This window comes from Podarcis tiliguerta (assembly GCF_965153285.1).
Source record: "Podarcis tiliguerta genome assembly, chromosome: 4".
Lineage (NCBI taxonomy): Eukaryota > Metazoa > Chordata > Lepidosauria > Squamata > Lacertidae > Podarcis > Podarcis tiliguerta.
This window is the reverse complement of record NC_139537.1, coordinates 55541967-55554375: the sequence shown is the minus strand read 5'-3', so window position 1 is coordinate 55554375 and position 12409 is coordinate 55541967. Positions and strand designations below refer to the sequence as shown.

Genomic DNA, 12409 nt, shown 5'->3' with positions numbered 1-12409 from the left:
CAACATAAATAAGGAGGGCATTTGCCAGTGTGTTATTACTCCAAAAAAAAGGGGGGGTGATGTTAGGAGCCATTAGACCTCAGAAATACACTTTCTCCAAAAGCTTTCCACAATTTTGGCCACTAGTGTACATGAGTGGGAAGAGGCTGGGCTGATCTCGACAGTTTGGGGACTTCGCCCTCTTCCTTTCCCGAGAAGGGCCTGAGAGACCCGCTGTCTGGCCAAAAGCAGCGCCCCGCCCCTCCCCTCCCCTCCCCTCCCCTTGGGCACGAACCTTCTGCCCTGATTGGCGGCTCCGGCGAGGGGGCGGGCCGTCATAGAGGGAGACCCAGCTGGGAAGTTCCCAGGGCTGCCGCCTTGGCCGCTTTGCCCGAGTGGAGAAGCCCGGCGCGGGCGCGGCGCTGACAGGACGAGAGGCGCGCGAGGAGGCTGGCGGCGCCCGGAGCTGCGAAGGGCACAGCAGCAGCAGCAGCAGCAGCCATGAGTCTCGACTGCGACGTGGTGGTGGTCGGCGCGGGCATCTCAGGTGGGTGAGCTTCCCAGCTCTTTGCCCTCCCGGGTGACCCTTGTGAGGAAACCGGCCTGGCGGTGCTGCGGGAGGCGAGGGCGGGGAAAGGGTCGCGCCCTCACTCACGGGAGACCGGCTGGGCGCGTTGGGGACAGTGGCGGCCCCGCCGGGAAAGGCGTCCGGGGTGAGGCGAGCTCGGGGAAAGGTCGTCGGCCGAGGAACTTGGTGGCGGAGGCTCCGGAGGCGCCTGTCCCCCGGCGGACAGGGACTCTGGCCCCTCCCCCTGTGAAGTCTGCCCAGGGCCAGCCGAGGCTCGGCGCTGGCTGCCTGTCGCGGACGGAGCCGGCTTCTGCTCGGGGTCAGAAGGCTGGTCACGCCGCGCCCCACTCCCTTGGGGCTCGGGGTCCGGAGGAGCCGCAGGGGTTTTGTCAGGCAGTTTGGCGACTGCACCGCGAGATGGAAGTTCTTGCGAGCCGAGAGAGTACGAGGGGGTTTCGTTTTCGCAGTGTTTCGTTGGTTTGTTTCTTGTCCCGCCGCGATCGGTTTTACTCTGGTCTGCTTTGAATCCAGGAGCTTGTTCTGCCCATCCCCGCCCAGCACGCTTTGCACCCAGACTGATTATATCAACAGTAAGAGGAAGGCTTTCGCCAAAGAGGAGAGGACAGGACCTGAGCAGGTGCTAGGGAAGACTTTCTCACGATGAGATGCTGTGATCCATTGTGTGTATGTGTTTAAAAGCCTTCACTGACGGATAACGAAAGCAATACATTGAGCCGCCCCTTTAAAACACATACACACAAATTACCAAAACTGTTGACTTGCAGCGTTGCTCCCAGGAAAGCTGCTGGCACCTGTTGAGTTCCTCTTCTGTTTCTTTTCCTACCTGAGGCAGACACTTGCATTCTGATATGGAATACGTGTATCTCAGCCAAGGGGATTGGCATTTTTTGTGCAATCCTACATGTGCCTACTCTCAGAAGTACTTCCCACTGAGTTCGGCAGTACAGTTGTAGTTGATTGGCAGGTCTTGTGCAACACACACACACACAAGACTAGACTCATGCATTAAGGAAACTGACAGGAAAATGCACAGGAAAGTGTGAGGTAGCACTTGTTTTGACACAGCCATTGAACAAATCAGAATCAATGCTCTTTAAATAGCTGGTATCATTCAATTCCCATGCAAACAAGTCTGGGTGGATGCTCAGTTAACAGGTTGCTTGAAAGCACAGTGCTTACCCCTGTTGCACAATATGTGCTCCCCAACTACTGTCTGTTACATTAAAATTAATTCCCTTGGACACTTCAAACACAGGGCGTCTTTTTTTGAGAATAACTTGTGTGCTAGAAATATAACACTGGAAGAACTATAACCCACTTGCTGGCCTTAGAACTAAGAGACATGCTCCCTGCAGGCGCTAAGAGTTCTGTCCTCTTTAACAAGCCTGTACTTGCAGAAATATAATCCAGCTCTTGTATTGTATTTTCAAGGATGTTGAAAAATGAATGTTGTCCCAAAGTGAACGCCCATGTCATTCAAACCCTATGTGGTGTTTTATGTTTTTATTGTTTATTTGAGCAGACTGTTCAGCACCCTGAGCGCTTTTACAGAATAGCAGCATGGGCGTTTTCAAAGCAAATAATATACATATACATAGGAGGAGGAGCCTTTGCTACAGCCTGGAATTGTAAAATTAAGATGACAAAACACATCTATAGGAAAGTAGTATATAAACAGAATAAGGAAGGCCATGAGTCTGTGTACAAATACCAGGAAGTACACCCTACTGAATTTCAGTACAACTTACTTCAGAGTTTGCATGCACAATTAGGCTACACTCTTGCACACACTTGCCTCAGAAGTAAGTATCTCTTGAATTTTGAAGGGAGGGGCTGCTTTTGAGGAACTCCTCCTAGCATAGGGGTGCAAAGCTTCCTTTATTTAGCTATTTCACTGTCAGACTTTTATTTATTCTTCATTTTTTTTCTTCCAGTGCTTCAGATTAGAAAAGAAAGGATGTGTTAGCTAAGGGAGCAAACACACATAGTGCCAGCCTTGTTCCTGTTTTTCAGTAGCAGTTGGCTGTATCATATTGCTTTCTTGGATGCTTGCCACAGCGAGAGCATGTGGAAAACCTTTGATTGACCTCTCTCCAAGGCTCTATCTCAGGAAGCTACCAAACAGAGCCCTTCAGACTGAGAGCATCATTATTATTCTAAATTAAAGGACAGAGGTCTCTTATTAAATAACAGTGTGAGTGGTGCTTATTTGTAGCTAGGACATGGCTGCTGAATTTGTTTTCAGGGCCCAGATCTCATGTGGAGTAAGAATAAAGATGGTGTCTCTAAGCACCCTAAGAAGGTACAGAGTGCTTTCTACATAGTTCCAATGAATAGCTACAGCCAGCCCCAAAACAACAGGTTTTAAGGCTGTAGGGTTTCCAGAGCATAACTTTGAACAATCTGGAGTCCCAGTACACTTCATCTGAGAAATTAAGCATGCAAATTTCACGGATGGTAATAGGGAAACACACTTAAACGAACATAAAAGGGGGCCTGTTAGATCAGGCCAGTGACCCATCTAAGTCCATCACCATGTTCTCAAAGTGGCCAGACCATGGGAAGCCCGCAAGTAGGAACTGAGTGCAACAGTACCCTCCCCAGCTGTTATTCCCAGCAACTTGTATTCCGAGGCAGTGGAGGTAGAACATAGCCATTGTGGCTAGTAGCCTTATCCTCCATGAATCTGTCTAATCCTCTTCTAAAGAGAGTATAAGCACTTGGCTTATTATTTGATTATTGGCTTCCACCCCCACATGGTGGTTGCCATCCCGCCCCCCTCCCCCAAATAAACCTAGTCAAGTGAAGTTCCACAGCTACACCAGCAATGTCACACCCACTTGTCTGGATAGAATAAGGCAGGATGTGCAAACAAAAAGTCTGTTGATGTTGGTATCTTACAGCAGCAGAGCAATACTTTATTAGAATTAGAAGTCACCTGTTTTGAAGCAGGATGAGGTCCAGGTTCCATGTTATAATGAGAGATCTGGTGTTGTTTTGTTAAATGCAGTTGGGGGAGCAGGGAATGCTAGTTTGATCAGGAAGTGGTGCTGGGGATGGGGGCATTTAACCCTTTTCCAGTTTAAATATTGCTCCATGCTGGGGGTGGGGTGGGGTAATGGGGGAGAAATATAAGTCCCTTATTTTCATGTCTGAATTTTTATTCAAGACAGAGCAAGCGCCATGTGTATGTGATATAGATTGGAAGAACAGTTCAGGGGCAAGGGTTAAATACCTCAAGCCCTTTCTATTTATCCCCAATCAGATTAGTACCTCCGCTCTTCCATGAAAAAAAAAGCTTGGGAATCAGCTAATCATGGATCTTTCAGCCTAGCCTGTAGTTTGGCCTTGGGATAAGAATTCAGTCTTCTTTGTCATTTATGTCCCATAATTTCATTATTACTCCATGCTGTATTTTTATGGCAGCAATTATAAGTTCAGTGAACTGATGAAGGTCTTGAGACACAGTACAAAAGATGGCCCCAGCCGTGAAGACTTGCAATCTAACATCTCATTCCCTAAGCACATTTCACATGACCCTCCTCATGAACTTGGAGATGAGTATTTCAAATCACTTTTGAACATTCATCCATCAGAAGGGAGTTCCAGATTTGTTAGGCGCCAGGACCAAAAAAGTTTTGTCTTAATTGTTCTTTCCACTACATGGGGTGCAGAGCAATCTCACCCACTCCCTCCAGCATCCCCATACATATCCCGTTAAGAGAACCAGTTGAGGTGCTTAATTAATAAGAATTAGAGTACAACCCCCCTTCTCTCCAAGCATTACATATTTCTGAGAGTTCTTATCGGCCTGCTGTACATTTTATTCATGTATTTTGTGTACTGGTTTGTGCTGGTGAAAGGGAAAATAAATGCATATAGAAAAGAGAATTCCCTGGATACCACCATCCAAGTTTGGGGCAAGTACCCTTGGGTGAGAGAACCCAAAAAAATTAAAAATCACAAAATGCATGCTAATTAGGGTTGCTTTTTGCATTAGCACTATGCATGCTAATTAGGGTTGCTTTTTAAAAAACAACACCACCACAAGGAATCCCCATAAAAAAAAAATGCACATAAACTAAAACTAAAACACATAAAACTAAAAAAATTACCAGGAATAAGCATCAGGAAATAGGTGCTGCCTATTTAATTATTAAAATACATACATTTATATTGGGTTTGTGAAAATGAAGTGTTTTGGCCACTCATATCCTTATTACTGGAAACCCTTACAGCAAACTTGGCTATTGTTAGTTCACCTCCCCATCTGTAATATAGAGTTACTAAGAGTGAAGATGTGTGGCTTGCCTAAGACCAATTCATGACTGAGGTGAAATCTAAACTAGGTACTTCTGACCTCATAACATTGGCCACTAATCACAGATCTTAATAAAATGCATTAACTGGGAACTTGTATTGATCTCTGATGGGTTATTGGATGATGGTATTCCTATCATTCATGTATCCCAACTTGAGTTGAGTGGTGGTATTGATTATTTCCACAGTACAAATAAAATGGAGGTGAATACTGGGAAATGTTTCAATAATTTTTCCTAGTTCCGATCCTGCAGCACCAGCTTGAGTCAATGTTATATAGCAGATCAAAGTACAGAGGAAGTTAATACAGGCACTTCCCTGAATAATATTGGTGAAGAAGGATCTGAATGCATTTCTGGGCTGCTTTAATCATGGTCAGGATTCTGTGATCTTGTATCTGTTCTAGGGGTTATAATGGAAGTATGTAAGCAACATCAAAAAGAACCCTGCAGTCAGGTATATCTCTAAGTAAATTTAAGACATAGGAAACTAAGCTATGTTCATAATTAGCATCATCTCATTTAGTACAGAGGACTCTGAATATAGTAGTAAGTGGTTTGTTGCTTGGAACATCAAAAACATGTTGCCAAGACAAGTGGCTTCTCAAATTTGCTGGTAGCAGTGGGAAATGAAAGTGCTTGCTACCATATTTATCTATAAAACATGACCAAGTAGTTGAGAAGAAAAAAAACTGAATCCTATTTCATTTCATAGAATTGCTCATCCAGCTAAATCATAATTTTAACTAGTTTTCAAATATATGAAAAACAGAAAATATAGGTGTGCTTTGTGAATTCTGCAATGACAGCAGCTGCAAATATCATATATGCTTTGCAGACAGGAAAAATACTCTTGGGTAGAAAATACAGACTATAGTTCCAAACACATGCTCTAAACTTGGGAGCAAGCACAGCCATGTCCTTCTTTGATATATGGGAGGGGGCGGTGGAGGGAGAGAAAGAGAGGAAGGAAGGGAGGAAGGAAGGAAGGGGAAGAAGCTTCATTTTCTTCCTCATGGAGGTAAGGGAAAGTGACCTAGTTTAGGAACAGAACACACCCCTTATACACTAGCTAGCTCTCATGCATTGCTATGTTTGACTGCAATTTCCCACAATATCAAAGTCATCTTGATAGAATACCAACAACTTTATTTACTGTGCAATTACTTTGTGTGGTAAACATTCTGCCTATGGTCTTTGGGCTGTCCACAGTGTCTGTACATCCTCATGACTGGTTTATCACTGGGAATTATAATCCTAAAAAGAAAGGGATTTTGACTATTGGTGGCTACCTAAAGATGCATTGGAAAAACAAGTCTAGGCCATGCATTTCAGTAAGCTGCTCTAACAAAATACCATTAAAACACAACTGCATATTGGAAAAGGGAAGAATGGGCAGGAAAGTTTATCCCTGGGGGGATTTTCGAAGTATTATCTGGCCCATATTGGCAGCTCCACATTTTACTTGGCACAGAGATTCCTGTTTGACTAATGAGAGCTGAAGTTAAGATGGGCCATTGCCAGATTTCATTTCTCAGTTGTGTGTAGGAATAATTAGATTCCCCATCGAGGAAGCAGCGAAAGTAAATCATGGCAAAAGTGCATCATTATGGTGGAGCTCTAATGTAATAAAGATACATCGATAATTAGCCTTATTTACCACTAACTGATGTGGACAGTGAATAAGAAAGGAGAAATGTTGGGAAATAAATGTGCAAATAAAATGCAAAGACAAGACCATAAAGGGATTTTCTGTGCTTACTGTTCATCGTTAACTAGCAAGGTGACTGCTCTAATGGGCCAATAACTTTTTTTTAATGCACCACGATAACCATAATCTCATGGAGGATGCTTGTGTTATCATTCTACCATAAAGCTCATATTCATGACTTATTTCTTTAGCTGTTCATTACTTTAGTAGTTTTTTAAAAATCTTGCTTAATTAGTAAAGAACTGCACAGGAAAATCATATAAACCACCTTCCTCCATTCTTAGAAGTAACCATTGATTTTATTTATTTAACAAAATGTATATGCTGCTTTATTGCGGGGAGGCGGAGGTGGCTTGGCGGGTGGAAGGGAGCAAGTGCATGCAGTGGCCTCAACAGCCCCGGCCCATGGAGGGGGGGTCAGGCACCCTACCCCTCCTTCACTCTCCACAGGCTCAGGGTCAGGGCATGCTCAGGCATCCCTAAGCTGACCATGAGAAGAAGGAGGCACTGCTGGCACCCCAGCCCCTAAGGCCCAACCAGGTGCAGCTTGCCTCCCCACGGCTCTGAGCCTCCTGCTCACCTGCACAGGGGGAGCCCCAGCGGCCAACACAGCTCTTGGTGGGTTAATCGCCCCCCCCAAGCTGGTGGGAGAGGAGTGCTACATGATGTTTCAATGTATATTATACACTGCTTTGGGTTAGTCTCCCATGCACATCATATATGAATAAGTGTTTTGACTTCCTTCTTGTCGACTTGCACTTTGCTACATGTCTACAGGCTTTGACATAAATAAATACATTTAGAACAATTTCTAGCTGAGAGAAACCTGCACATATTAAATAGTCTGTTGAGGATCTGTTGAGTTGGTTCCAGTAGGGAGCCTTGCAAATGGAATGCAGTTAAGTAACAGTTTACGCATGTTTTTTTCAAAAGTAATGCTAAGATAAAGCCTTCATTTTACAGCTTGTTTACACAAGAGAAGTCAATTTAATGTGAATGGGGTTGCTACAGAGCATACTGTGGTCTGCAGCCAAATGGATAGTTTCTACTTAGCACTCACAGTTCTTCACACACTTAGGATTTGTTGGTGATGAGAGCAGCTCTTGTAGAATTTTGCTGATGTTTTGTTTTGACTTTTAGCTACAATCTTAGCAAAATTTGGGGGCAGCTGGAAAGAACTGGCTCGTAAATCTTTAGCCTAACATTAGTTTATTTCCCTTTTTATCATACTGGATCATAGCACAAATTGTATATATCGCTGTGCATCTGTGTTTGGATGTAATGAGATTGAGGGCTTTTTCTAAAAGTAGGTCAGTTCTGGTGCTGAATGTGGCAGTTGCAGTTTAGTGTCTTTGAATGCACTGTAGAATCAAACTGGGATGCAGGTCCCCCCCCCTTTTTTTTTGTAGCACCTCCAAGCTTGAGTTGAGTTGCTATGGAAACGCTTAGGCAAACTGTTCAAGTGGCTATGACTTATTTACCCTGACCAAATAATAAGCAGACTCTACTTTGCTAGGAGCTTGCGAATAAGTCAAACTTGTGATAGTAATGTTTTGTTGTGACTTTTGGGTGGAAAGGCTTAATTTTGTCAGAAAATGCCAAGGTCTATAATAAATTGTAATAGCATGAAGGTTATTGAAACTAGGACTACGTTTGGAAGACATGAGGAATACAGCTGAGTACTGTTCACCACTGCTGGTGAAGGAAAGAAAGAAGGAAAGAAAGGAAGAGAGAGAGAGAGGGAGGGAGGGAGAGATCCTGTCATTCCTCCTGAAGTTACCCAGGGTGGCAAACACACAATTAAAGCATCTAAAATTCCAACACAGTTGCAGACTTGGAACTATCTGTGCTTAAAAGCAGTGGCGTAGCGTGGGTTGTCAGCACCCGGGGCAAGGCAAGTAATTTGCGCCCCCTAACCCGTGGATTTGCGCCTCCTAACCCTATCCCCCAGATGTTGCGCCCGGTGCGGCCGGCCCCCCCTGCACCCCCCACGCTACGCCACTGCTTAAAAGTCATGATGAAAGAAGAAAGGGGTTGTATTCAGTGCAGTGCAGTGGGGAAGCAAATCCAATGTTCCTGCCACTGTGCCACACTGAACTTCCTGCTGCCTTCCCTCCCCACCCCTTTTGGTAGCCTACAGCAATGTGCAGCATTGGGAAGACAGGAGAGCAATGCAACCCCAGCTGCACAGCCCCACTGGCCACTACTGGGAGGGGTAATGGTAAAATCCACCTCTCTCTGTAGCCAGACACTACATGGTTGTGAGCATGTAGTCAGCACAGAGGATATAGTCACCTGCTGTGTCCAGCTGCATTGGAATACTTGGAACTCTGCAAAAGAGAAACACTGTGGCAGGCAAATGAATTTGGAAACAGAAAAACAGCTGGCAGGGAAAGGATAAAGCCCCATCCACCTCTCTTCCTGATCATCCACTCCTGAAACTGCTTTTTGATTTTAAAGAAACATTACATGCACCTGTTTCTCACGTGTAGCTTGATCCCCTCCCCATCAAGTTGGAGTCTTTGTTCTCCATGGAAAAGGCAAAGTAGTGTCTTACTACTTGAACTAGTGAGATTCTGGAACAGAGGAAAATAAGTGGCATAAGGATAAAATTCCAAAATTGCTTGCTCGGTTTTCCTGTTTAGAACTCTGGGTTGTTGTAAGACTGCACTGTGCCACATGAGCCTGAGGTCCTTTCCAGGCTTGTGATGCTAAGCCTTGAGACTAGACATATGGGGCTCCAAAGGGCTTTCCCTTCCTGCCTCTGTGCTGGCCGATAGTACAGAGAGCCAATTGCTGGATCACATATAAGACTGGCAGTACACCTATTTCCTTCCTCAGATTGTTGGGAGCGCTGAGACTTTTGTGTACTTCCTCCTCACTCATAGTATATTCCTAGCCAATATATGGCTAGTTAACACTTTGCATATCCAGCCATTTTTGTATTCAAGAAGGTTTTTGTATTTTGAGGGGGTCTTTGTGTTACTTAGCTCCATCCTCATACAGTTATACATTAAAAAGGGGGGGGGGTGGAATTAAGCCCACTTCAAGGGTGTCCATTTGCACATTGCCCAAAGGAGAATATGCACCATAAAAAGGGGGGCAAAATAGGGCAGAAATTTGCATTAAATGTGCATTTGCCAATATTTATGTGTAGGTACAAATTTAGAAATAATTGTTAGAATTTAAATTTAACTGCTGGCAAAACAATTTATTTCACTTTGAGATTACTCCAAAAGAGTTCATTTAATTTGTTTCTCACCTCCCGATCAAATGAACTGTTCAATAATTTTGCCCTGCATCATTAGGTCAACCATCTTTGGTTCATGGCCCACAACTGCAGTTTGTGTGTGTTACAAGGTGGCCAGGGGATGGCGACCTTTTGGGGGTTTTTTCTTCCTTAATCTAAACCCCAAAAGGCAAGCTGGGAGCCCAGCAACAGGTGTTCCCAAACTACAAATGACCTGGGAATTGGAAAATAACCCCGCAGGATTATGTACCCTCCTGGTATATAGCCTTTTCTTTTTCCACATTTTCTGGAAATGAAATTGAGGGTACATCATTCTGCCAGGTTGATTCCCATTTTCCAGGGACAATCCAGATTGCTTCCCTTGGGCATCTTGCAGCACAATCCTAGAATACCTGCTCTGTAACAAACACCATGGACTTCAGTGGGACATAACTATGACAGCAGTCGTATATACACTTACTACTTAGGACTAAGTTTAAGTAAATTCAATGGGACTTACTTCTGAGCAGACGTGTGTGTGTGTGTGTGTGTGTGTGTTTATATCTATCTATCTAAATATATCTAAGTGGTTTCAATAAAAACATTAACATTCAACATTTCATAAAATTCCTAAAAATCAGATTAAAACAATATACCAACTCAATGCTACTGTATGTCACAAATCAAACAGAGTTGTTCTGTTTGCACTTATTCAATAAATTTCCCCTCCCCTCCTACTCCCCCTTCCCTCCATGCACCCCACTCCCCAAATCTCTACTGGGGTTTCCCTGACCCTCTGGAGAAGATCCAGGGGGCTTGAGAGGGCAGGGAGGTGAGGAGGTCCTAGCGTGAAAGGAGCAACTTTGTTGGAGACAACCCAGTACTTTTTAATGGTAGAGGAAATAAAATAAAATACTATTTTGTCTTTGTTTTAGGTCTGTCGGCAGCTAAGTTGTTGTCTGAATCTGGAGTTAACGTTGTGGTTTTAGAGGCTCGTGACAGAGTTGGAGGACGGACTTTCACAGTTAGGGTAAGAAACAAGTAGCCAATAACCATATTTTATGTAAATGTAGGGACGCCGGTGGCACTGTGGGTTAAACCACAGAGCCTAGGACTTGCCAATTGGAAGGTCGGCGGTTCGAATCCCCATGACGGGGTGAGCTCCCGTTGCTCGGTCCCTGCTCCTGCCAACCTAGCAGTTTGAAAGCACGTCAAAGTGCAAGCAGATAAATAGGTACCGCTCCGGTGGGAAGGTAAATGGCGTTTCCGTGTGCTGCTCTGGTTCGCCAAAAGTGGCTTAGTCATGCTGGCCACATGACCTGGAAGCTGTACTCCGGCTGCCTTGGCCAGTAAAGCGAGATGAGCGCCGCAACCCCAGAGTCGGTTATGACTGGACCTAATGGTCAGGGGTCCCTTTACCTTTACTAGCATATGACATTCTTGAAAGAGGGTGCCAATTCTCCAAAAGGTTGTGCTTAATCACAAAGCTGTGCAGAACACATAACTGTGGTTCTAAGTTTGCATGTGTGAATTAGGCCTAATTCTGAGGCGAAGCTTTGTTTGCTGCTATGAAACGTAAGCACTTCCTGGTTTTTCCAGTGTGGAACATCCAGTAGGTTCTGTTATTCCTGCATTTTTTCCTCTTTTGACAGAACAAGCAAGTAAACTATGTAGATGTTGGTGGAGCCTATGTGGGACCTACCCAGAACCGAATTCTGCGACTGGCTAAAGAACTTGGCATAGAAACATACAAAGTAAATGTAAAGGAGAGAGTTATCCTGCATACAAATGTAAGAATTACATTTTCTACATCTTTTGGCAGCAGTGTGCACAGGAAAACATTTGATTCATTGTAATATGAAGGACATAGATCTCTTTTCTGATTGTTTATTGACAGCTGAGTGGAAATGTTTCTTATGCATTCTTTTTCTAATACAGTGGTACCTCGGGTTAAGAACTTAATTCGTTCTGGAGGTCCATTCTTAACCTGAAACTGTTCTTAACCTGAGGTACTACTTTAGCTAATGGTGCCTCCTGCCACAATTTCTGTTCTCATCCTGAAGCAACGTTCTTAACCCGAGGTACTATTTCTGAGTTAGCAGAGTCTGTAACCTGAAGCTTATGTAACCCTAGGTACCACTGTAATAAACTCCCTACTGCATATGGATGATCCATGAAGCACTGCTGAGTGAAGGCAATTGATCAGGACTTAATAGATTCAGGAACCTGAAGATTTGCAGAAGAAATGTTTTATTGCCCTCCAACAAAAAAAATCCCCAAACTCCAAAACACTCATAAGAACATAGGAACTTGCTGTGTCCTGCTAGTGACCCATCTAGTCCAGTATCCTGTTCTCACAGTAGCCAACCAGATGGCAATGGGATGCCTGCAAGTAGGATCCAAGTGCAAGAGCACTTTCCCCTCTTGCGCCTTCGAACAACAAGCATTCAGAAGCAGAATGCCTCCAACCATGGAGGCAGAGCATAGCCATCCTGACTAGCAGCCACTGGTAGCTTTTACCTCTATAAAACCTCCATGCATTTGTTTAATACAGGCATAGGCAAACTCAGACCTCCAGATGT

General features: G+C 44.3%; 1 protein-coding gene across 1 annotated transcript in view; it reads left to right on the top strand.

Annotated features, from left to right (window-relative positions):
- Positions 1 to 360: 360 nt before the first annotated feature.
- Positions 361 to 12409, top strand: part of LOC310676060 (amine oxidase [flavin-containing] A-like) — a 29788-nt gene continuing 17739 nt past the window's right edge. The window contains exons 1-4 of the mRNA XM_083437393.1: positions 361 to 410; positions 445 to 526; positions 10763 to 10857; positions 11480 to 11617. Of these exons, the coding sequence (XP_083293519.1) occupies positions 481 to 526; positions 10763 to 10857; positions 11480 to 11617 (279 nt within the window). The 5' untranslated portion in view covers positions 361 to 410; positions 445 to 480. The remainder of the gene's footprint in view (positions 411 to 444; positions 527 to 10762; positions 10858 to 11479; positions 11618 to 12409) is intronic.